Source organism: Passer montanus, unplaced genomic scaffold (assembly GCF_014805655.1).
Source record: "Passer montanus isolate IOZ18808 unplaced genomic scaffold, ASM1480565v1 scaffold23, whole genome shotgun sequence".
Classification (NCBI taxonomy): Eukaryota; Metazoa; Chordata; class Aves; order Passeriformes; family Passeridae; genus Passer; species Passer montanus.
The window spans coordinates 8,555,058-8,581,157 of NW_024366926.1; the positions used below are offsets into that span (position 1 = coordinate 8,555,058).

A 26,100-nucleotide genomic window follows, 5' to 3' on the forward strand; every position below is an offset into this window, starting at 1 on the left:
GGAAAAAAAACATCTTCCCTGTGGGGGTAGTAAAGCACTGGAACAGGTTGCCCAGGGAAGTTGTGGATGCCCCATCCCTGGATGGGGCTTTGAGCAACCTGGTTTATTGGAAGGTGGCCCTGCCCACAGCAGGGTGTTGGACCTTGATATTCAAGGTCCCCTTCCAACCCAAAACCATTCTATGATTTTATGATTCTTTGATCCCACAATATATCCAAAGGAAGAAAAAAATAGGATAAATTTGAGGTACAGCTTTTTCTGCTTATGAAAGTGAAATAGTGAGGGAAAAATAAAAAGTTTGTTTTAACTTACTGCTTTGTTTAAAAAAAAATCTGTAGTCTAAATCTGTTTTTTCTCCTTATGAGGTTTAGCAGGGAGTATAATTCCACAAAGTTTCATTTTTTTTTTTCCCCTGAAACTATCCAGGAACGTTCTGAATAACACATAAGCCCTTGAAAAAAAAAATAGTTTTAAAAACATAATATCTCTGCCTAGCTGTTGGTTATGAAAACAGCTCATACAGCAATTTTTGGGGAATGTAAACTGTGTAAATCACCAAGGTTAAGCAAACGGGAGACAATAATCACGGATTTGTTGGTCTCGGGAAGTCGAAAGAAAGGGGCTGGAGGAAGCAGCTGCTGTCTCCAGAGATGCCTCCAGGCTGGGCACCGCTGGCGGCGCACTCGGAGGCGGCGGCGGCCGCTCCTGCCGAGCCCGACCGGGCACCTGCGGGCGGGCGGCTCCCGCTGCCATTGGCCTGGGCCGCTTCCCGCCTCCTTTGAAAGCTCGGGAAGGGCGGGCGGCAGCTGAGCCTCGGCAGTCGGGCAGCAGGGCCGGGCTAGCGCAGGAGGCCGCAGGTAAGGCCGGGCAGCGCTTTCCCCGGGTGTCCCTCCTGGGGACTGCGGTGGGCTCCCCCGAGCTGAGGCAGCGACACTGGGGTGCTTTGCTCGCGGGCTCTTCGTGCAAGGTGGTAAAGCAATGTTCGTGTGCTTAGTATGGCAGTGCTTGGCTTGACAGCTTAGTGCTTTATAGTAACTAGTAGTCTGCCTTGTTTGGTGGCTTTTTTTTTGAATTTTGTTTTTTAAATTTTTTTTCCAATTATTTTTTGGGGGTTGACCTGTTAAGGTAGGCTTGATATCTAAGCGGCTGAACTTGTGCGTGATCCAGCTGTGGTGATTTATAAACGTGTTTCTTAAGGCCCCAGCCTCTCCAATAGTAGGGCAGGACTGTGTACTTTGGAACTGGTGCTTATGAAGGAGTGATGGAAAAACTTGTCTTATGATTTCTTTTGGGGCTTATCTTTTCATCTACTTGTTCAGTTGCCAAAAAAATAGTGACATTAATGGTGAATTTACAAGGTAAGCTTTCTTCTTGTTCTAAAGCGCTTGATGATGAAACTGAGCTAGTGAATGGATCAAAAATTATAATCTGGAGACCCAGAATTCATGCCCTGGCTGAAATGCATCTAATTAAAAAACTGTATAACATATTTTTGTTAGGGGGTGTTTAAGGATTTAGGAAGTGTATACTGATGAAGAATCTCTTAATGGTATAATCTACTTACATTGGGCTTTAGTGTGTTTTACTCTTTCATAATTGAGTGGGAATAATAAATGATGCTAGAGTTACTCCATCTGTTTTAAGGTAGAAATATCAACTAGCACCTTCACAGATATAACAGGGCTGCCATGAGCGCCAAGGTACAGAATATAACGTTAGACCTGACTAGAAGTAGTTTGCAGGATTACCCTGATTTATATGCTACTTGGGAAAAAGACAAGGAAGAATTATAAGTGATGATAATTATTGGAGTGTATGGCATGCTTCAATATAAAATATATAGGTTTTCATCTGCCCTTAACATAGCTGCAGTAAAGGCTACAAATATATGTGAGCTTCTAAGTACATAGGTACTTATACGGTTAATTAGTTCTGAAACTACTTAGGCTGAGCACAGGTACATAGTTTTTGGCTATCAGTTTCTGCACAGAATTCTGCTATGGCTTGGCTACAAAAAAAAAAAAAGGCAACTGCAACTTTTTCTGTCTATAAACTGTGAAGTCAGTTTGAACTAGAAATTTCTTATGGTTCTTGGTTTCCCCCACCACAAACCAGATCTTGCAGCTTCAGTTCTCCCACAGTAGGACTGAACAGGATTCTGGTGGTAGCTACTTCTGAAAACTGCCCAAGTGTCTCTTTGGAAAAGTCAGAATTTTAATGCACAAGCTGGCTGTGTTCGTTTATAGAATTACTGTTTCCAATAATATCCCTGCTGATCTCATGAAAGGGGGAAAAAGTAAACAGTAATGAAAAAGATGCTGGGTTTGTTCCAAGTGAAAGAAACAGTAATTTTTTTTTTTCCCCTCAAAGCTCTCTTTCTGTATTCTCTCCCTCTCATCTGCCTCCCTGGGAGGTGAAGGGGAATGTGACTTGTGAGTCTCCCCATGTAATTCTGTGTGTGCAAGGTTTCTTTTACCTCGAAATAAGTTATCATTTTGTAAGTCTTGTTATCTCTCACTAAATTCCTGTCTGAAAACAATCTTCTGAAGTCAATTTAGTTTAAAGTAAAGGTCAAGAGATGTGCTGCTATTTCCTCTAGTAAATTTTGTGACTTCACAAATTTGCTGCTTGCTTTTGAAGGTGTGTTGTTATGCAGGACTTGCAAACAGTTCTTACCAGATTAGTTCAAAACCCTCTCCTGGAAGCTGCTCATCACAGATCCACCCCTGAGCTCTACTCTTCAACCTCTCATCTGCATGGGTGGGCTTGTGGGGTTGGGTGTGAAGTGTAGCCTTGAATGGAGTAAGAAAATGAGCTGCTATTTTTTGCTTACTCAAATGCAGTGCTTCAGAGAATATTATTTAAGAGTAACGCCAGTGTTTCAGCTTACTGATCTATCTAAATAATTTAGAAAAATGCCAGTAAAATTTACAGTCTTTGCTTTTAACCTTTCTTCAGTGGCTCTTTTTAATTAAAGAAAACTAGGGGAGGCCTCTGTTTAGCCTTTGCTGTAGTTTGCTTTGCCTGTAGATACTTTTTTTTCCAATTGCATTGCTGTTTCTACTCTTGAACTGTTACTGTCTGTTATTGTCTTCTCTGTAGATACAATTCTGCAAAGGCATGCATGTGATTGTGTATGCAATAAGGCATAGGTAGATATCTCTGTAATCAGTTAAAAACAAATGCCCTGCCCATGGTATCTTTTTTTCCCTTCAGATTTTATTTTAAAGGAAGCATTACCTACTTAGGAGAATTGGAGGGGTGGTGGGAGGAGGGATTACAGTAGAGATGGCATTAAGGATTGCTGTGAGGCTCCAGCAGACCTCTTTGGTTCAGCACTACAGGTGTGTATGTTCATTCACCTAGCAACAGGAACAGCAGTAGCCTTGCTAAATTGTTTAACAAGTTATAAGAGTCTGTTTGCATTAAGCCTGCAGGAGATAAAACTTGGAAGTCCTGGCATTCTGTCTGTAGCAGTGCCCTGGCTGTCACTGTTGGACCAGAGTAGTTTCCCTGTCCCACAGAAAACTGAGTGTGGAAAATTTTTCCACTCTGTGCTGGAATCAAGCAGATTCTCTCTTCCCTTCCCCCAAGCTTTTGTGGAAAAAAAACAAAGTGTGAGCAACCCAAGCAGAAAAGCCAATAGCTGGGTGAAGGGGGCTTTCCAGGGGGGTGACGAACAGAGGGTCAGGTGCCTTCCCCGAGCCAGGGCTGTGTGCCGGGCCGCCGCTCTGTCATGTGCCCGCTCGGCGCTGCAGCCGGGTGACCGAGGCAGGACAGGTGTGTATCGGCCACGGCCAGTTTCGGTGAGGATGAGCTGACACCTGCCTCCCTTCCTCCCCCGCCAATCACGTGTTTCTTACGCTGGAAAACTCCCAACAAAATCTGGCTGCTACGTAGTGATGGGGGAACTCTTGAAAACAAAAGGGTGGGGGGGGGAAATACCCCTCCACCCACCGCAAAAAAAAAAAAAAAAAAAAAAAAAGCCAAACTAAACCCCGAGGAAAGCCAAGTCCAGAGGCGGGGGGGAAACACTTGAGAAGCAGGGGGCTTCAGTGACAGTCATCTGTCACATGAGCAGATTTGGGGAAATCAAATCCCCCGGCAAACGCGGGAAGCCCGTCGCTGCGAGGGCGGCGGCGCTCGGCTGTGGCCTGGCTGCGGGGGCGGCCCCGGCACCTGCCCCGTGCTGGCGGCGGGCGGTGCCCTTCCCCTAGCAGGCGTTTCAGGGTGGGCAGGGCAGGTGCCGGCGCCCCTTTTGCGGACTAGCGGGACGGAGCGGTGTCCCGGGGGAGCCGTGCGGGGCTGGCACGGCCAGGCCGGGCGGGGCAGGGGTTCGGGGCCGGGCCGTGCCCGCCCGGGGCCGGCACCTTGCGCGGCGGGCGGGGGCTCCGAGAGGCCCGGCCGGCCCTGCCCCGGACAGCGGCGGCGGCGGCGCCGGGGTGAGTCACTGCTTGGAAATGGAGGGGGCGGGCGTGCGCGTAGCAGAATGAATGATGTCAGGGAGCACCGCGGCGAGCATGAGGCTCGCGGCAAACACGGCGGCGGCCGCAGCCCCGAACGAGCGCTGCCCGCGGCGCCCCCCGGCCGGAGCCGCCCTCCCGCGGGAGAGCCCTTCCAGCTGCGGCACTGCTGAGGCGGGGAACCTCTGCGAGAAGTGCCGTCTCCGCCGCCGCCCTTAAAGCCGGTCCCTTTCGCCAGGAGGGAGAAGAGGCTGAGGCTGGGAGAGGAGCAGATTGCAGGGGAAGGTAGAGATTGTGGCAAACTTTCTAGCTGCTTCTGCGTGCTGCCGCCTCACCGGTGGGAGTGTCTGCCCATAAGGACCTGCAGAGCCCAAACCTAGGAGCCCTGAGGCTCCAAAAACGACTTCCAGCCGCCTTTGGAGGAGGAACTGCCAGCAGTGCGAGATTTTGCTTTTACGGCTGAGTAGGTAAGTTGGGAGCGGCATAGGTGGATTAAAGCGTGGCGTACCACAGGTGCCCACTCGGAGACCCTCTTTCACAGAAGACCTACAGCTGTCAGCTGGATAGAGACTGGGAAGAGCAGTCCCACGCTTGTGGTCTCTTCCATTTCTAGAGTTTGAGGCCCCTCTAGCTGAGGAGGGCACCTGCTGCTTTGATTTCCCTTGCCAACGTGGAACATATCGAGTTTGAGAGTAAAATTCTATGCTTTTGGTGTGGGCAGTGTGTACATACCTCTTAGAGCAGTACCACATAACTAGCTGCTCAGGAGGGGACTTCAAAATGTGCAATTTCAGCTCAGGAAGGAAGATAAAGTAATATTATAAGGCTCTTAAGGGTGTTGTAAAGGTCTTTTGTTATAGATTTTTTTTTTTCCTATTGCATGTCTGCTGTGTTGAAGCCACTGTTAAACTTCCTGAACTGCTGCTGAACTAAACTTTTGACTTAGTGGCAGGTTGCATTTCTTTTAATGTTGTATGTTTCTGGTGTAAATTTAGCTTTAAATCCTTGTGAAAAGTGGTTAATGCATAGTCTTCTGGCAAAGTAACAAAACTAGGATACAATGTAGAATATCTGTTGTTCAGTTTAGTCAGTTTCTAAACATTTTATTTTGTTTCATTTGAACACCTTAGGAAATCAAACATCTGTCCTCAAACCACTTGACAGCTATTAATTTATGCACAATTATACAAGTGAATGGTTCTGTAGGAGTATTAGCATAAACTGAACAGGTGCATGGTACTTCATCTGAGACAGCAGGCCTTACAGGAGTTTGGCAGGCTTCACTTTAAACCACATTTGTTAAATACTTTGTCTGAAATCAATTTACTTTTTTATTATATTTGATGTAGTTGCTTAGATGTATTATTATGTGACTAGGCAGGTTTTTTGAGGCTCTATAGCCTTAAATACTTTCTTGCTGTGAAACTAATAACTTTTATTCCTTATTTTGCCCTAACTTAAATACTCTAGAGCTTAATTTACTAGAAAGGTCAATGTGCTTGCTTCCATATTTCTTTCTTTTTAGGTTGTTAGTTCAAAATCAGACACAAATTATCATATTCTGCTGAAATACATATACTTGTCTGTGTCCTCCAGAAAAAATATTCCAGTGTACCCTGTGTAGTATATCAGTCTTAGAGTATTGGAGAAATCAAGTGGTGATCAGGAGAAACTTTAGGTGAAAATCTAAGGGGAGAACAATAGTGAGGTGATAAAAGCCGCTAATGAGGTAGATTTCTGTGCTGTCCTTGAGGTGAACTTGCACAACAGAGAAATGACAACTTGAAGAGAGCAAAAACAGATTTTTTTTTAAGTCACGGGTTGGCACTCTCAATATAGAATGCCTTTACTCCTGAATTTTAAATATTGAGCTATGGATGGCATGTTGATAAGCATCTGCTTTTCTGCATTGTAGAAGTGTGCTCTAGTTGTACTATTGTAAGACAGAAATGAATTCAGAACTTAATGTTTCAAGTAGACATCAGAAGTGTTCTATCAGGGATTCAGTATAGTGAAAAACTGAAGATTTCCTTATCAATGCAAAAAACTCAGCTCATACATGTACCTTCCTATCTCTGGAAGAGGTGAATAAGAGACTTAATCTTAGGTATTTTTAATTCTGAAGCCTGGAGTTATTTATTTTCAGTGTAGGAGTATAGCATATTAAAGGTATAAAGATTGTTAATCCTTAAAAATCAATACACTAATTTTCAAAGTATTGAAACAAGTGATGGATTTAAAAAATGAGTGGCCTTTTAAAAGAAGCAGAAAATGTAGAAGGTTTTTGAAGAAATGGCTCATTACACTTAAATCTCATGGAACACAAGTGGTCTTTGAAGACAGAGGTATTTGTATGCATCTTCTGTTTGGATTTTTTTTCCTAATTTTGGTGGGCTGTTGGCCTACGATAGTTTTTGATACCATTTGTGGAGAGTGGACAATACAGATGCTGTAACATATCATTTAGTATGGCTGTGGTATTGCACTGGTCTGCACAGATGCTGCGAAGATTAATGTAACACTAGGTCCACTGTCTTCAGAGCTCTCTCCCTGCTGGGAGAATTGTTTGTACCATGGACACCACTGTCCCCAAAGATGCTGTGCACACTAAGAATGTCAGGCATCCAGGCACCACTGTCCCAGCAGATGCTGAAGAACTTCAGAGCTGCTAATGGGGAAGTTTTACATAACACAGAAAGCTCTGTGTTATGTTTCAAACAAAGTCTATTCTGGGCATTTCTTAACTCTCCTGAAACCCAGCTGTTCTAGTGAGGCTCCAGAACAGTTAACAGCCACAAGTGTCTCCTGTATGAGGATGCTTGCTTAAGTTAACACTAACAGGTATCACTGTTTCTTTTCCCCCAGAACAGATCTTGTGGGGATATGGGTGATAAAGAGAATTAAGTACTTCTTACCAATATAATTGGTTTTGGAAGTCTGTGGCTGTTGATAGGAATTTTAATAGGACCAAAATATAAAGTAGAAGTGAATCAGCTTTAGGGAAATGTGGTACTTACCCTCCAGCTAACATGTAAGCAGTATCTGTAAAATAAGGGGACTGCTGTGCTTTGAGGTCATGCTTGTGGTTGCTGAGTAAAACTTTTCTTTACTGTGTGTCAGGTGGGTCCTGATGGCATTTAAAAATCTTGGAGTCTAGTCTGTTGTATGGATGAAGAAAGTTATCAGAGTATCTGAGGTTGTTGAGGTGATGATTTCAAATAAAATGGTTCTTAATGAAACAGTGTTTGGGTTTAGATCATCAGAGAAAATAATGAGCATCATTAATCAGGAGAACTTCACTGCATTCTTTCTGACAGGAGAATTTTACAGCAAAAAAGCATGTATTGCTTTTTTTTTTTTCCAGAAAAAATAGTTTTTCCGATATGTAACTCTAGAATGGAAGAATGTCCGGTTTATTTGAAGGTACCTGAAAAAAAATCACATGTCACTTGCCCTCCCCAGCTGCTAGAAGTTAACTTTCAACTGCCATGTATAAATTTCAATAACATCTCACTTATTATTGATAAAGTTTGTATATAAAAATGAAGTTGCTGATATTAGTAGAACTGTGGGGGTTCCAAAGTCTGATCTTGGAAGTTACATATTGCAATGTCTTCCTGTTCCTAGCTTTTCTCCTGCCTTTAGAGTTCATCTCTTTCTGCTCTGTTCTGTAGTCCTTAGTCTTTTATATATAGTAATGTCCTCAGGCTGAATCTTACTAGGATCCTGTGCCATGCAGTAAACTCTACACTAAACTTTGCAGTGTTGTTGTGTCTGTGGTTACTGATGCAAATTAGGATTAGGGTTGTACACCTGTTCTTTCTTGGGGAAATGCTGAGTCTCTTGAGCACAGCACTGAATGTTTTCACAAGTTGCATCAGCTTAATTTGGTTGGTTTAAGCTGAACTGATGCAAAGCATTTAGGAATATGTTTGCTTAAGAATGGCTAAATTTAAAATAAATTCCCTCTGGATTATTTCTGATTTAGCAGTAATCTGAAATCTTAAATGGAATTTAGAGAGTTGGATTCAGTTTTTCACACAAGATGTAAGCATATCATGGCTAAAACTGGAAAGAAGGTTTAAGGTACAAATAATGATTAACTGTATCTTCAGTTACAGTAGGGTTACTTTGGTTACTTTGGAAGAGATGGATATCACAAAAGACGTCAACAGAAGTGAGCAATAAACCCCAGGAAGCTATTTATATTTAAGGCGTTTTTTTTCTAACCCCCCATCTGAGAATTTATAAACTGCCTGCAGCAGTTTATGATCACAGGTTTTCAAGGGTCCCCAGGCAATTGGTCATGTTCTTTGTGAAATGCTTCAGAGGCAGCTTTACCTGTTAGTTGTCATAAGCCAGTATGGCCTGTGTGAAGTTCTGTAACCTCCTTGCCTTTGGGGAAGGCCTTTTTGCCTGGACTGCCTGTTGATATCTTAGGTGTGTGTCAGTCTTGCTGCTACTGTAAGCTTAAATATTCACAGAGGGAAGTTTTAAGTACTAATATGGACTAAACACATATAAATTAAAAAGCCCAGTATTAGTACATTTGTTCTGTCTAATTAGTATCTTATGTCTGTCTTATACAAGTTCTGATTGCAAAGTGTCACTCTGAGCTATCAAAAGTTACTAGAGTTTGTGTTTGTAGTGTCAATTTAGAGAAAGATGTATGATCAAACAAAACAAAAAAACATCCATGATCATAGTTCATGCCTCTAATAATAGAACTCAAATTTAATTGGGTTTTTTGGTTGGTTGGTTTTAATTGTATGTAGTTGTTTTGATTTGTTTTTTTTTTTTAATCTGAGTTAACTCTAAAATAAATGGGAGTCTTTAATCCTATCAGAGTGCAGAAATCTGTCCAGCCTCAAAGAACAGGCCTCTTGGATTTTTTAAGACCTAGCTTAAAGCCCTAAGCAAAAGGTAATGTTTTCCATTTTTTGAAGTATTATTAGTATGTATTAGAAGTATTTTGGTATATGCTACCTCCCCAGAAAATCTTTACTAGAACTCTTGAGTCTGTAAAAGTCCTTTATTAAGAAGTCACCTGCTCTCGCTACTTGTTTTTTTTAATGTCGAAATATGTTTGCATTTTCTAATCTTTCTCTTTTTAGAGTGTGTATTCTGCTTAACCTCCTAAGATCTTAAACTGTTGTGTGATGGGTGCTGAATGACTTCTCACAGTTAGTTTCAGCCATGTGAAATGTACATAAGTGACAAAATGTTTACTTTTGCACACACCCAAGTTCCTGCTTATGTTCACTCTAGTGCTGGCCAGTTGGTTAGTGGAGCAGAACTAAATAAGGAGACAGTGTCTCCAGACTTTTTTTTTTATCCAGTTTCAGCTGTGTTATGCTTATTTCCTCTCCAAATACTGAATTCAACTCTATATGCTTCATTTAATATTCCAGACTACTGCTAAATCAGAAATAATGAGGCAGTCTCCTTATTTAGGTGACATAATTTGCTGAAGAGAAGCAGCAGTAGAAAAGGTCATGCCTCATAGTCATTAATTCTGTCTTTCATCTGGCGGGCATGATACAATCCTGTAGCTTGTTGGTAGTTCTCGTATGCTTCTACAGTAATTACAGTTTATTTGATTATTTTTTAATTTCTTTTTTTACTTCCCCCACATCAGCTTTGTAAATGGGAAACTGCACTTGTTGTCTGTAGATGCTTTATGCCGAATACCTACTGCCTGTGTCTTGATTTGAGACTGAACACAGGCTGTATTGGAGCAAAGTGTTCCCATCACTGCAGTTGCTCAAAAAGGACATCTTAAAGCTGTAATGCTGTATTACTGTCTGAACAGTGCTAAAACAACACTTAATGTAGAATTCTGTTTCATCTTCTGACAGTTATTCTGGTTCAAATTTGTGCTACAATTTCAGTAAAAAATCAAAAGCATTTGAGCTGAAATTCTGAAAGCCCTGTTTTGTTTTGGTGGATTTTCTTCTGTAATACTGAGAGATAGGAATTCTTATGACCCTCATTTGGATTACTTCTTAGCTGCTGATTTTATTTTTTTTTCTGGTGACTTAACTTTTTCCCGAGTATAGAAACTATGGATATGTTGTAGCTTAAAAAGTTAACTCCTGTTACTTTTGGTTCCTGTGTATTAGGAGCCTGACAAAAGTCCTACCAAAGCTTGTGGTTTTTCCTGTTTTCATAATACTGTACTAATCTGTAAGGATGCCAGGTAAGAGTTCCTTACAGTGCCAGTCTCCAAACCATGAGCTTGTCTTCATTTGATTTTACATATTAGTTTGAGTGTCACTCAACAAGAGTTCATTCTTGTCTTCTGGCATACCATCTTGGTCTTCTAGAGGCCAAAACTTGGCTCTAATTTATAAGTAAAAATTAATACACCTGCTTAAGCTGCTGTTACTGAAATGCAGATGCTGTTTTTCACAGAACTGTTTGCAAATTGCTTTTGAAAGCATGTGTACTTTGCATGCAGCTATAGGGAATGATCTTGAAATTTTTGGGAGAAAAAAATCAACTCCACTTGATGTGGAAAATGTGACAAAGCTAAAGGTGGTTCTCCAAAGTGAAACTGTTTATTTCCATTCTGTGAGACTGCACATTGGCTGAAGTTGTTTGAATCCTATTATTGACTATTAAAAGTTCTCATGCACTAACATAGAAAAACAACACTCCAATGTTTTTGTTCTTCTAAAATTTTTTTTAACTTTCATGGTGGACTTCAGTCTTGAGAGGAAGGGTTGTGGCATCCTGTTTGGCACTGAAGCAAGGAGAATTAAAGCCATTGTTCCTTTCAAGGTGCCACAGTGAACTTAGAAGTTAAATTGTAAGTTAATATTAAAGCAACTTATTGAAGAGTTTAGTGTTATGGGTTTAAACTTCTGTCCACTGCAGTGATTGTGTTCTGAGTTTTCAGATTATTCAGAATTCATCTTTTTAGCAATAACTATGACTTGGAAACTGAATACTACACATGCTACACAGCTGAATGGCAAGTGCTTTCCAGTGAGAATGATTTTCTTGTTGGCCTTTGTTTTGTGTTCTGCAGTAACCATGGTCATTAGCTTCCTCCATGCAGGTCTTAAAAAAATGGCTCTGCTATTTCCATAGGTGCAAACAGGCATAAGTGTAATGTTTCTTCATTCTTCTGTTTGGAATAATGTGTATCTCTCTGGTAAAGTCAGTAACTTGTACTGACTTTTAAAGGTTAAGATGGATGAGAAACCTCAGCTGACAGTCAACATTGCAAGACAACGCCTCAAATAGCAAAGCTCAAGTTATTGGGCTAAATAATTATAATTCTTGATCTTAAAGTATTTTTCTTTGATACGAAGTGCTTGGGGTTTTTTAAAGTGTAATTTGACAGATTGCAGGCAGTTTATACTTAGTTCTGTGCATTACTTCCTAGTCACTAGACAATCTGAACAAGGTAAGGTGCATGGCTTAGTTTTACTATGCAGAATGAATGTTCTCATAAAAAGTTTCTTGTTTGGGGTTTTTTCCCTTAATTTTTGTAGTATGATGATGTTTATATTAAAGTCTTAAACATCATAGAGGTTGACTAAACTCTTTACCTGTCCTATATTTGAGGAGCTCAGAGCTGAATGACTGAATTTACAATGGGATGCTAGTCCCCTTCCAGGGCCTGGAGGGCAGAGGAGAGTCGTAGGAAAGCAGAAGCTCTGTTCCCTTATGCTGCAGTAAGGGCAATAGAACCATGTTTTTCTACCTTACCTGTAACTCTTTTGAGTGTGCACACATATGTGCTTTCTTCCTATTCTCCCGCTGTATCCTGTAGTAGTAGAATCAGGAACAAAGCTTTTAGCACTACAAGCCTTTCTAGAACATGACAGAGGCAACACAGCTTAGTCAAAATTTGACTGTGATGGGTGTAACGTGCAGATAAAGTTCGTTCTGATGAAAGTCTCTATTGCAGTTACAAGGACAGCTACAGGAAGATTATTGTACTTTGGCTTCTATAAATTTGCTTGAAGAACACTTATCTTGATTAATCTTCCATAACACTCTTATGAAGATGTTTTTGATTTTAATGGCTTGTATTGCTCAGAAGGTTTTAAGACTGATGTTACATAGCTTATAATTTGGTCATGCATTGTTGGGAATGTAGCATGAAAACTGCCCTGACACATGCATTTATGGTGATATTCTGTAGTGTTTCCAATTAGAATCAGAGAAAAAGGCTTTCTTTCATCAAAAGGCTTCTAAACTGCAGGATGGTATTTTTAGTGTTGTGTATTTGTCATAGTGTGATTTGATGGAGAAAGACAATCTTAGTGGACAGAAAATGTATTGCTGTTTAGGATGATATTTTTGTCTTGTCACTATTATCACTATTTTATAACACTGTTTCCACACCTCTCATCTCCTCTTTTCATGAGTCCTGTAGGTCTAGGAGAGCTCAAAGGTCTGAGAGGACCTTTGTGTCTGTTTACCTCTTATCCAGGCAGCACCCACAGAGTGATTGCCCATGAGATACGTTTGCAGATAACCAAGCTGTAAGGCAAATAGATTTTCATGCTGGTACATGTCAAAGAACATGTAGCTTTTAATCTAACAGTTACAGCTCTAAGAGTCTGTGAGGTGTGTGAGTCCCTTTTCTTGTGAATTTCTGTCTCCTGTATATGTAAAGAAAGTGGTTTGTGTAGTTAGACTGAATAGTACCAGTTCCAGTTGGTGTTTGTTGGAAGTTTGGATTTGTTTGTTGTTTTGTGTTTGTTTTTTCAATTGCCTGCTGTGAAGTCTGCATGTTAGCTCAAATGTTGAGGGTTAGTGGCAATTCAGGTTCTTCCTTGTAAGTGTCTCAGTATGTGTCTATGAATATTCAGTGTTCTGGTGTCTGAATATGCTTAAGGAATTTTACTGCAGGTTTTTATCCTGGACACTTCAGGTGATTGTCCTGACTGCCTATTTGTAGAATAAGAGATCAGTTTATGCTCCTGCCCCATAGAAGCAGAATTGAGCAAGAGTCAGTTCTGTCTAAATCAGTTTTATAAATCTTACTGTCAGACATGAGAAAACTTGGGGAAGCCAAGAACTTTCTCTGAACAATCCTTTTTAGATTAGGGTACTTACTCATGCTGTTGGATTTAACTTGTTTGAGTGTATTCTGTAAAGCTCTCCCAGGAGTACAGGAAAATGTAGGCTATGGCAGATGCCTTAATTCTAGAGATATGGCATTTATTTTCTGCATCAGACCTACACATCTGAGTATTCAATACTTAAGACAGCTCACAATGTACATTATCTGAAAAGGCAATCAGTTTTGTTCAGAGGTTGGACTTATTTTTTTGGGCTGATTTGTTTACAGTCTTTGCTGGACTGTAACACTGCTGTATATAAAATTTATTTCTTTAGTGTTATTTGTCTTGCATGAGATATGGAGCTCATCTGGAAGGTTTCAGGGAGGAATAATATACCTGCTGTAGGGCACAGATTCTTTTCTGAAGGTCTTAAGCTGTGAAATTCTGACTCAATTTTTGTCTTATGCTGGAACAGCATTTTGCATTCCTTGTGTTAAAAGACTTTTTTAAAACGGTTTTTAACTTTTTTTCAAGTTAAAGTACTAGGAAGGAGAGAAAATGGATCTGCTCTGGGATTTCAGATACATTTCGTCTGTTCTTTACCAACAAAACTTACCAATGCATGGGTAACTTGTGATCCATTCTTTTTGTTTATATATGTGTACAATATGGATAACTGCATTTCATGTGGTTCAATAAAATTAACATTGACCTGTCATATAAGTTAAACATGCATTGCCTAGACTATTTGCATGAGCTTAACTAATTAATTCTTCTGCACTGGCAGTGGAACAGCTTAACATGGGCTGGAATATATGAGTATTCCAGCCTGACTTCTGCTTCCAGATAAATAAAATATGCCTTCCTAGGTGGCAGCTTTTATAGCCAGTCCTGAACCATCCCCATCTTTTATGTTGTCTTGATAAAGCAGTGTTAAGAAATTCCATGAGCTGGGATTGGTATGGAATGTTTCAGGCCATCTTGGTTTGCCCCAGCTGTCATTAACATCTTAGCACACCTCTTGAGTTACGATTGTAGCCTAATATAATGTGGAATTTTTATTTCTTCCTAATTGGCTTGCATGAGTCTAGAAGGCTGCTGCCTCTCTCCTCTGCAGACCTGTAATTGCTCCTGTGGGGGTGTTTCTTGTTATACAATGTCTGTCATGCAGGGTGTGGCATTCACGTGTTTAATATTGACATATAATCTTGTCATGTGCATGTTTTGTGCTTCAGTTGTGCACCTTCGAAATGGTCAAGTTACCCATCTTTTAAAGTAATGCTCAAGTGCAACTGATGTAGGGATCTTCTAGGGTAAGTCCCTGTGAGACTTCCCTTCATTCCCTTTGTTGTATGTCTAGAGTAGATTTGAATTCAGGGTATTCTTGATGCCACTGATACTTGGATGTGCCATCCTGCTCCTGGCAAGATGATACTCACCCAGAGGAGAGTAGTTGACAGCAAAGACACCTGCAGTGGCTCTAGCTGCAAAATGGCCATGCAGGAGCAGTTCCTGCAACAGCTGATTTTAGCAGAGGCTGTGTTGTGCAAGCCCTTGTCCTGGCCTGCATTTAGCCAGGTAAGTACCTTAAAAAGTGGCCTGGCTTGCTGTAGTGCTGTGTTAATGAAAGCTCTTGAAATCCAAACCACTATTGGGTCTCTATTTCAAGCTATGCTCTAGACAACAATTTTCCCAGATTATGCCCATTTGCCCTAAATTTAGAAGGTTACTTATAGAGGTAGAATGTGATCTGTCCTTGCTGATAGATGCAGATCTCTTGACATATTTGGTATTTTTGAGGAAAACTTATGCAGGAGCACTGCAGAAATAGCAGTATGTAATAAGATAGTGGCCTCCTTCATGGAAAAAAGACAGTTGGTACACCAGAATAATTGTTTTTACTGTGCCCTGATTTTGCCAAGCTCTTAATTCTCTTATTTTAAAACTGCTTGGCACTATTTCCAGTTGAACACTTAGTTCTGTCCTTAGACTTCTGTAACTGATCATGTGGAATTAGTTGATTCACCACTTATTTACTGTACACCATGGCTACTCAGCACACATTCACATCACTGGTCTCAGGGAGTCTAGAGATGAGACTTTGTCCTAAACAGTTTTTTCAGTGGCAGTTCTGACTGGGGAACAGTTTATAGAATGTTTGGCCCTTCGTGTTTCACAGAGTCTACATGGCACCTCTTTGGCCTCCCTTCCTCTTCTCAAATCAATGTGTATATAGATGTCTGCTGGGCATTGATAAGAATGCTATAAAATGCCTTTTGGATAATTTTTATAGAATACTTTATTTTAAAGTAAGCTTTAGGGCCTCCCATGAAAATGTGACCAAGAATTACGATGTATGTTTGTAAATCACTTTTTCCAGATGTCCTTCCTGAAACATCTTTTTTGATCACCTATTCTTTACTTCTTCTGCCCCAAAATTTTTCATGGACAGTAAGACAAAGGTCAGAAGTGGTTCTGGTTTCCAGCCTGGGGGTTTTTCCCCTTTGGAAATGATCTCTTGACTCAAAATCATAAGTTACAGTAATGTTACTTAAATGAAGAAATGGAAAATAATGTTTAGTGCAGCTGGTATGAATGCCATTTATCAGGCAGTTTGATTGGCCAGCTTTTATTTCCACTTCACGTTCAGCCTTGATTGATTTGAGTGATCATTTGCTTGCCTGTGCTTCTAAAGATAACAGGTTCAGTGACGACCAGAAGCCTTCCTTGAGTACAACACATAGTTTAAGGTGTGGAGGTTGCTACTTGACATACACTATGATACAGTGTAATATAAATCATTGTGTAGATTGAGAGTCACCTCAGTACTTTCACACCAGGTTTTACCAGCTGGTAGGATAAGATCGATGTAATTTCAGTCATTAATTTAATTTGTACCTTTTTAGTTATGCTGTGTGTGCATGATGGGCAAGATGTGGGTGGTACAAAGCAGATGTGTGATGTTACAATGAAAGACTCTAATGATAGCTTTTGAGGAGCAATGATGACTTTTCAGTTGAAGATGCTATTCAGCTGTTTTCTTGCAGAAACAAGCTTTAATCTTATTTTTTTAATAAGTGGGAATTTGAACATCACCAACTTCCTCATTTCAGTCCTTTCTAAGTTGGTTCTTTAAATCCTTTTTAAAAGCTCTTAAAAAAGCAAAAAGAATTCTCAAACTATTAGGCAAGAAGGGGAAGACAAATAAATGAAAGTACTGGTGTGAATGTATTGAATGTAGAAAGCCTCTATGCTGAGCCTCATGAGCTGCTTGGCATGAAGGAATTTCGTTATTGCCCTGGTGTTCAATGCAAAGTTGTTCTTACCAAAGGCTGCAGTTCAGCAGGGAATAATGAAGAGAGGTTGGAATTATTTTGGAGATGTTTAGTTAGGTTCTTAAATAGTAGCTCTGTGAGGGGCAGTAAAAACACATTAATAGGATTCTTGGCCTCTTTTTATGACCTCTAGGGTGGGGCTGAAATGGAGATAGCAAAATATATGGGAAAGGTATTACAGAAAGGTTTTAGATTATAATGGTTATTATTTTCCATTGCTGCCCCACTGTTAACATTCGCTCAGAAAATTTATTTAACAATGATATGCTGTGTTGTGGGGATATAGCTTGCCAGGCAGGAGAAGTGATTATCCTAAGGAAACGAGTGTTCTGTTCATCGGTCTGTGGCAGAAACAAAAATGAAGAAGGAAGTGTTGAAGTGCGTAGTACTTAAGTGTTTATTATTTGAAGTTAAACACTGTCTTTTCTGAATTAAATAATATAAGAAGGAAATATTTTTTTTTCTTGCCAACATAATGTGGAAAGTATTTTCTTCTATTAATAGAAAGCTTTGAGCTAATGGAATACTTGTTGAAGTTTAAAGAAAACCATGGCACTGCATTGGAAGCTTAGGTTGTGATGCCTTGTTTTAACTGTGTAGTGCTTCAAGTTGGTGCATAGAACTTCAGTGAGAAACCCAGTTACATATAGAAAGCTTAATATAATTTTGGTTATTGCAAACTGGAAACTTGAGGAATATATTATGAAAGGGTTCTTTGCTTCTTTTCTAATCCCCTAAGTAAACATGTCTGGATTCATCAATGGTAATTGCTGAAATTGCTCAGTACTCTTGACTTCTTGGTGTTAGAATTAATTTTACCAGGTTTTAGTTCTGCAAGTGTGTCAACAAAAGCTGGGGTGCGGGGGGGGTGGGCAGGGAAGTGGTAAGGAAGCATGTAGTGTATGAGCTAGATGTAGATTTGGATGTCTGAGCCTGTAAACAAACAGCTTGAATGAGGGATCTGTGTATTCCCATCTCTAGCTGACTGGGGTTGCTGATTGTGATGCACAAGCCTCAGGCTGCTTGGCGGTAGGCATGGCAAGAATGTAGAGGGGAAGACCAAAATAGGGACTACATCATGTTTCTTGGTGAGTTTTAGTCACTTTGTTTACTGTGAGTACCATCCCTCTTAACTAATATTCATAAAGCTTGCCAGGCAACTACATCAACAGAGTTGAGCAAGCTAAAAACTGTTCTTAGGGAAGAGAGGAAGCGAGTCATCAATTCTTTCCTGACCGGTTTTAACGGTGTGTGGTGTGCTAGACTTCTATTGTTGGCATAGAGGGTAAAACATTGGTCAGAATACCATCAGACAAGGGTGTGTGTGGGTGTGTTGATATGGGTGTTTCTGCAAGGAGATGTTTCTGCTGCTTGCATCTTGGAACACAGCAAGTGTTGCTGCTATGTGCAGAGTCACAATTTGTAATGTGCCACATGTACTGAGGGGTATGTGAAACCAGCCTATAGTATGATACTAATTAGTTTTAAATATGCCCTGTCCTAAGAACTCATTTGGGGTGAGGATTACAGTCCTATGCTTTGCAAGGGCTATCATCTGTTTCAGGCTTTTTAAAAGGTGAGTTCTGAGGTAGGAGCCTCTGTGTACACCTCAGTGCTAAAAACATTTTTCTCTGGATTGTGCAACTTTTATATGTATTACTGCTGATATTGTAAAATGCTGTGCAGATTTAAGCAATTACTGTCCTCTCACTTTAAACTTCTAACGAGGAGGGTTCTTGTTGCTGCAGAAAGTAGACTAGAATGTTCTCAGAAATGTGACCTCTTATTTGCTTGTGGGAAAGGCTGTGGATGTCTGTTTGGACTTAAAGAAGCCAGCCTGCACATAAAAGCCTGATCCAGAGGCTTATTTTGGCACTCATTTTTGGCATTTTGTCTGATGAAACTGAGGTAGTACAGTGACTTCCATACTTTGTGCAGTGTTTATAATAAGGTTTTCTAATGAATAGAAGGTTATGAGCCAAACATTTTTTTTTGCAATATTATAAAATATGCAGTGATAGAGAACCTTTTTTGCCTTTATTCAAAAGCAGCTGATTCAGACCTTAAATATCACTTCAGGTTAGCAGACCTTTCTGTGCAGATCTGAAATACTGAAACAGTCTCATTTTAGAGAGTATGGGTCAAGCAGGAAGAAGACTAAATCTTATTTTTCTGATATAAAAAAGTTGTGAGGGAGTCTTTAGGCTTTGGACTTTAACGTTGGAATAACACTAATGCTTCTCTCAGCACTGTTGAAAAGGGATTTAGCAGTGTGCATTGACAGTGAAGGCAGCCAGCCCTGTCCTGAGCTGTATTTAATAGAGCATAGTTATTATTTATCGGGAAGTGATTATTCCTCTCTGATCAGTACTACTTGGCTGTCTAGAATTCTGTACCTGGTTTTTAGTCCTAGAGCCAGGCAAAACATGAAATGGCAACAAGCCCAGCAGAGAGACCATCAGGGTGGTCAGGAGACTGGAGCACAGGCCTGGGAGGGGAGGCTGGGGGAGCTTCAGCCTGAAGAAGAGCAGTCTCAGAGGTGTGTGACTGCAGCCCCTTCATACCTGCAAGGATGCCACCAGGAACATGGGGGCCAGGCTCTTCACAGCAGTGGGAAGATGAGATAAAAAGCTGTAACTTCTAATAAGAAGTAGATACAAAAGCAGTAGATTTAACAATTAAAAACCAAGCAAAACAGCAAAAATAACAGTCCAGCTTTCACTGTGAGAACAGCCATGCAGTGAAACAGGCTGCATGGTGAGGTTGTGCTTCTTTGTAGGCATGAAAAGTACAGCTGGATTGAAACCCTGAGTCACTGCTGATCCTGGCCAGAGGCCCAGGGACCTCCTGAGGTTTCTTCTAACCTGAATGATTGTTTGTTCTGCTGGTTCTACAGATGTACAACTGACCATTCTCAAAACACTTGCTTTAGGGAAGACTGTTAACATTCAAATAAAACCAACTTTGTCATGTACATGTGGATTATTTCTAGAACAAGTCACAATAGCACTAAAAGATAACAAATATTTGACAGCTGTTGTGATCTTGTTTCTTCTAAGATAAGGGTAATAATAATCACAAGGAAAATCTAGCCATGTCATGGTATCACCTTTAAAGGACATCTTAGTTACCAAATACCGTCCTTTAGAGTCTGGGGGCCAAACAATTCAAGAGTTTGAAGATTCCTTCATGCAGTTAAGGCAAACCTACTCAGCAGTGTTCAAAATTATAAAAGAGCTTATAGATTTTTTTTTTCCTTGCTTGCTTGGTTTCTTGGGACAGGTAGGATAGGGCTTTAAGGACTTCCTCTAGTGGAAGGCGTCCCTGCTCATGGCAGGAGAATTGGAACTAGATGACCTTTAAGGCTGTTTTCAACCCAAACCATTCTGTGGTACTACAAATTGGGGGGCGGGGGTGGGGGGGGTGGTGTGTGTGTGCTTTTTTTGGCACTGATATAGAACACACTGGAAAATGAATTACTAGGAAAATGAAACCTAACGTACTTTTTACTATTAAGAGGTATGAAGAAACAGAATTCCACAGGACTGGTAAAACTTGGTTTGAACAAATGGATAACCTGTAACTTTGAATCTTTTCTTCTCTATTTAGTGTAGGGATTTAGTCCTTAAAGATGTCTTTTGTTGGTACATTAGTAATTCTAAATGAGGGACTTGCAAAATCCCTCTCTCAAGGTAGAGAGAGTAACTGCTCTATTTCTACTGCTGAAAATAATTTTGTACTATGTAAGTAGTTAATGCTTTTTTTAATAAAAATCTAACATTTGCTGCAAGTGGTAATATGATGATAATGAACAGTACTTCTATAATCCAGCTTTGTTTTACTTGCAGTTCTTTAGCATCACAGCAGTTGTCCTCTGGAGGTTTTGGGTGGTGTTGGGCTTCTTTTTCCTTCCTTCTAGGAGCCTGCATGCTCTGAGATGTACATATAGCTTGGAAGAAGGGATAGTGAGATCTGGAATGCTTTCAAAAATCAAAATTAAGGAGAAACTCCTAAAAGCAAGTTTTTATTCATTGCTGTCTAGATAACTGTGGTAACCTGGCTTCTTTTTTAGTTCTAGTTCCATAGGTAGTCCTGAAAATGTAACTGATCAAAATACAAGCTAGCTAAAAATTGTCTCCCAGTAACTGTGTGATATAGACAAGTTACTTCAAATTGTACTTTGTTTGCAGACCCTTTTTCTTCAGTTACCAAGTACAAGAATACAGCTGTATCAAATGTTTGAGCCAGCCTTAACAAAAGTGAATGAGCTTTAAAATAGTGCTATCAGAAGTCTTTTCCATTTTGTATATGAAAGTACAGCTTCTCTATGTCAGAATAGATCAGTCTCACTGTTTTGGATACTCTTGTTCAAATAGTATTTAAACAGCAGGTTAAGAACTGCTTATTTGAAAACCCTGTGCAAATTGTGACAATTCAGTCCTTCATAAATTATGGAAATTAAAATATTTTGAGAAACATTCAAGTTCCAATACTGGATGAGAAATACCATTTGGGAGCTAACTTTATGTGAAAATGACCTTTAGATGAAAACTGGATGACTAACAAGCTAAATAAAACTCTGTTATTCTTAAGTTGTAGCATAAAGAGCCAAATGCAGACATGCTTTCTGGTGCTTGTCTCAAAGCTGTGCTCCCCATCAACTATTTTCTTTCAAATGACAGTGAAATGGGGCTGCAGAAAACTAAGGGATGCTATTTGCATGGGAGCAGGCAGGGGCTCAGGATAGAATATTAGGACACTTCCTCTTTTAGCATCTTTTTAAATCTAAAGATTTTCTTTGAAGTATGTTGTTCCTTGAGGCAGTTGTGATTTCTGCTGTAAAGTTGCTTCTTAAGAAGCTCTGCTTCTTGATAACATTCATTCTTAAAAGGTGTAGAAGTGGTTCCAAAAAGAACACTTGTTCCTAAAACTTGGAGGTATCCCTTATAGGTATTTTATTTATCCTTTTGGGTTACTTGGCCAGTTTTTTGTGAGTTTGCAAATTTCCCAGTAGTTGCTCCCTATATTGGAGCAATTTTGTATGCTTTTCAGACCTAGATGTTGGCAAGATGGCAAGATATAAGCGTTGCTGAAGGCCTTCTACCAGGCAGTTTGTGGGCATCTTCTGGTTTTGATATGGGGATGTTTTGATTTTGACAAAAAAATCAAATGGATATTTGGTTTTTGAAAAGGATCATAAGAACAACATGAAGCTAAAAGGAACCACACCACTTATATGGGTGTGTGAATGGGTATTTGAATTGAGGACAGGAACTTGGCAGAAGAACCTGTGCACTTCTGGGGAGCTCCTTTACAGCCAGTAGCAGAGGGTGGTTAGGCTGTTGGTGCTCTGTATCTGTCAGTTCTCTGGCCAGTCACATTGGCAGCAGTGGACTGAGAGCTTCAGGAGAGGTTTTTGTCTTTTTCATCAATAGAGTTGCTAATTTCTTTTAGAATATGGGAGAAAGAGGTTGAAAAGGTACTATAAAGGGTAGCACTTACCTTCCTACAGCTCACTCATCATATGATATATAGCAGCTTCAATTATCAATGTAAACAAACTTTTGGCTGCAGTATGGACTCTGCTTGAAATAATCTTGATGAGCCATCAGAAGTGGTAGATCAATATGCCTTACAATCCATTTAAAAGTACCAGGAAGGAACACAACTTTCTCCTGCAAGCTGTAGCTATAAATTGTTTTGCTTAATAAGTTGATATGAGCACTATTTGACTTTTTAGGTTCTTATGTTATTGTTCATCTGTATTTCAGATACTCTTTGATCTTTAAGGCTTACTTGGATGTCATTAAACATCTGAAAGTAAAATCATTTACTTATGTCACTAGGCACACTAGGTTAGGTATTTGTGGGGAAGAGGAGGAAATAACTAAGGTAGTTTGCTCTCAGTTGATGCATAATTCTACTAATGTTTCTACTGCACAGGATGTAAAATTTGCCAGCTTTTGCTGATTGTTGCCCGAGTGGCTGCTATATGGAACATAATGGTGAGAAGTGGAGTCTTGACTCAGTAGATGAATGCTAGGTACATGCATTCCAAAACATAAGCAATTAGGTTCAGGTTTTTTTTTCTATTGTCACTAAATAGTTCTGTCATATGCTTAACTTTAGTAGTAGACAGAAGGAATACAAGTGTGTGTGTGTGTTAAGAAAAGGACTTGTGAAAGCTGAAATACTATTCTGGTATAGTTTTGAGTAAGGCTGTTGTTTTTGTAGATGCTCTGAAAGGGTATTTTTAGTTGTAGGAAGCATGAGAGAAGTTGTTGTCTGGCTGATGGCTTAAACATGCCCTTTTCTTAAAGATGCAGAGATTGCAATATGATTGGTAAGAGGGAGAAAAAGCATCAAAAATCACTTGTTTTCTTGGGTGTTTATTGTTTGTATGTTGTGTATGGATAGTTATCATATGCTTGTTGATCAGGAATTTGGAGAAGGTCAACCAATGACAATGGTTCAGAAACACTGCTGGGGATAAATTTACAAATGCTTCTCAGCTATTTTGGTATTATTTGTATGATTCTTTTTTTTTCTTTTAATTCTCTTTTTCAGTGGTTGGAGCAACAGCCAGGAAATCAGTGAGATTTATGTGCTGACCATGTTAAATGTCTTCTCTGTTTGGGTGGGATGAGGTTGGAAGGACCAAAACACAATCACTTGACTTTCCAGGCTCCTTTTGGTTAGATTGTTCTGTAAGCAGGTGGCATGTTGTGAAGCAAATCCTGTGGTATATAGTTAGGAGACTAGCAGCTCTGGCTGCCATCATGGTGACTTAATTGTACACAAAGCATGGCAAACCAGCTGCCTGCAGCTGGCATTCAGAGACTTGAAGGGGTAGCAGTACTGAACTTCTCTTGCAGGAGCGACTAAAATAAGAGAGAATCACAATTTACTGGTAGATGGGGAGCAATTTGTACATGGCAATACTATTTTTGCCATAGGAGCTGAACAGAGTAAGAAAAATAAGTACATCACAGCTATGGTGAGTAAGTGGTTTCACAGAACTTTAAAGATGGAGAAATGGCCTTTATTTTTACTAGTGAGATGTCTGCTCACTAGAAATGAACTTCATTCTTTGCTCCTTGTAGAAAAACTTGTTATAAAACATATGCACTTACCTGGTTTTTTCGCTTGCAAAACTTTTCTGAATTAGCAAATGCAGCCTGAAATAAATCCTGAGTAATAATGACTTTCTATTTTTTCCTGTTTAAAAACCATCTAAATAGATTTGTTTTTGAAGTAGCTAAAGGACAAACACAGGTTCATTTGTCATCTGTTCCGTGTGTAGTGTACCATAACTAAAAATCTAATCCAGGGATATATTTCTCAGTTATCTGAAATTTCAGACATTTAGTGGGTATTACAATGGCTATATAAATACATTTTTGACTTGATGGAATACTCATTTAGAGCTAATGAAATTTAATGGGGCTATCTATTGAGTAGATTTTCTAGATGAATCTAAATTAATTTATGCCCTACAAAATTTAATTCTGTAGTGCCCTTCTGGTTTTTGTCCCGTCACCTGAACTGACAAGATTTGTCTGATCTATACGGACAACCCATAATATCTGTAGCAACCCTGTGGTCAAAATCAGGATATTTTGCATGGAATATCTCTAAGCAGTAAAATTCAATGTTGCTGCAAATATGGATTAGCCTTAATTCTGATAACTGATAAAGCAAGTGATGTCATGATCATTAAAGTCTGTGGATCTTGTCCTTTAAAAAAAACCCAAGCCTAAGTTGGTACTAGTTCTTAAACTGATATGAGATTTATCAAGAGGAGTTGGCTTGAATTATTTCACAGTAATTTGCTTTTTGACTGTATTTCTAAGTAGACTTGGATGGAATTGAAATACTTAAAAATGCCTGTTCTGAGAATATTTTCTTCACTGTTACATTACTAGTTATGAAGGCCCTCAGTATCTGTTTTGGGTTGTGTTTTTTTTGCAGATGATTCATCTCTAGAAGAAAGATTGGACTTCACAAATTCCTTTGAAAGCACAATGGATGCATTTTAGAGTTCTACAGAAGTTATCTAGGAATAAGAACATTGGACTTTGAGGAATAACAGAGTTCAGAGAGCCCAGAAATTGGTCACTAATAAAGCCTCTTTGGCCATACAGCTTGGAAATGAATACCATTGAGACAGCAAAGCTTGAAGAGCACATGGAGGGTCAGCCAAATGAGACTTCTAATGGCTACTCACGACCTACTCTCTCAGTCAGTGAAGAGAACAAAAATGGCACTAGCGAACCAAAGGGCTTGTCTAATAGCTTGCGAAAAAAAGCAAAGAAGTATCCTGATTACATCCAGATTGCTATGCCTGCTGAATCTAGGAACAAATTTCCTCTGGAATGGTGGAAAACAGGCATCGCCTTTGTCTATGCTCTCTTCAACTTGATTTTAACAACTGTCATGATCACTGTGGTCCATGAGAGAGTACCTCCAAAGGAGCTAAGCCCTCCCTTGCCTGACAAATTTTTTGATTACATTGATCGTGTGAAATGGGCTTTTTCTGTATCAGAAATAAATGGAATGATATTACTTGGATTATGGATATTCCAGTGGTTGTTTCTTAGATACAAGTGAGTAAGCAATATTTTTTTTTTGTCTGCTAATATGTTTACATTGCTCATTTTGGTTAGAAGTAGTCAGACAGTAAAATCCTTAACAATATTGTAGAATAGGGCTGGCAAGAAAATAACAAAGGGATGTTTTGTTTACAAAATGTTCTAGTGTCTATGCCAGATATGGAAATACAAGTTTTCTGATTATTGAATAATGTCTTTGGATTCTGAATTTCTGACACCTATGTTGTACCAGTCAAGTTTGTTCTGAGATTGGGCTTTTGAAAGTGTGTTTACTGACCTGGGGATGTTTAAACTGGGGAAATCGTGATGGTGTAAAAAAAATCTCATCCAAATTTGAGGAAGAACCCACTGTCCTCTACAGCTAAATAGAAGTTTTCTCCTGTGCCTGTCTTAAACTGTATGTATTTAAATCAAGAATGGGGTTATAGTATGGACTAAAAAGAAAAGGTCACGGATTTGAGGAGAACTGCCTGGCCACACCTGTGAGTTAGACTGAGGCCATCTTAAATTGGTGGGAGCTTCACACTATAAGTAGCTAACAAGACTAAAAGCTAAAGAAGGATGTTGTAACACATGATTCAGAGAAGTGTGTGGTGAAGAGCTGGGGTGGAACTGCCCTTTCATTCTAAGGATTCAGCTATCTAATGAAGCTAGAGCTCCATGT

General features: G+C 39.8%; 1 protein-coding gene across 3 annotated transcripts in view; it reads left to right on the forward strand.

Annotated features, from left to right (window-relative positions):
* The first annotated feature begins 819 nt into the window (after window positions 1–819).
* Window positions 820–26,100, forward strand: part of SGMS2 (sphingomyelin synthase 2) — a 33,286-nt gene continuing 8,005 nt past the window's right edge. Inside the window, exons 1-2 of one of the 3 annotated variants that reach the window (XM_039710629.1) lie at window positions 820–857; window positions 24,796–25,430. In XM_039710629.1, the coding sequence (XP_039566563.1) occupies window positions 24,976–25,430 (455 nt within the window). In that variant the 5' untranslated portion in view covers window positions 820–857; window positions 24,796–24,975. Of the gene's footprint in view, window positions 858–4,403; window positions 4,931–24,795; window positions 25,431–26,100 lie in introns of those variants that run through there. The other 2 variants (XM_039710628.1, XM_039710630.1) reach the window with 2 other exon arrangements.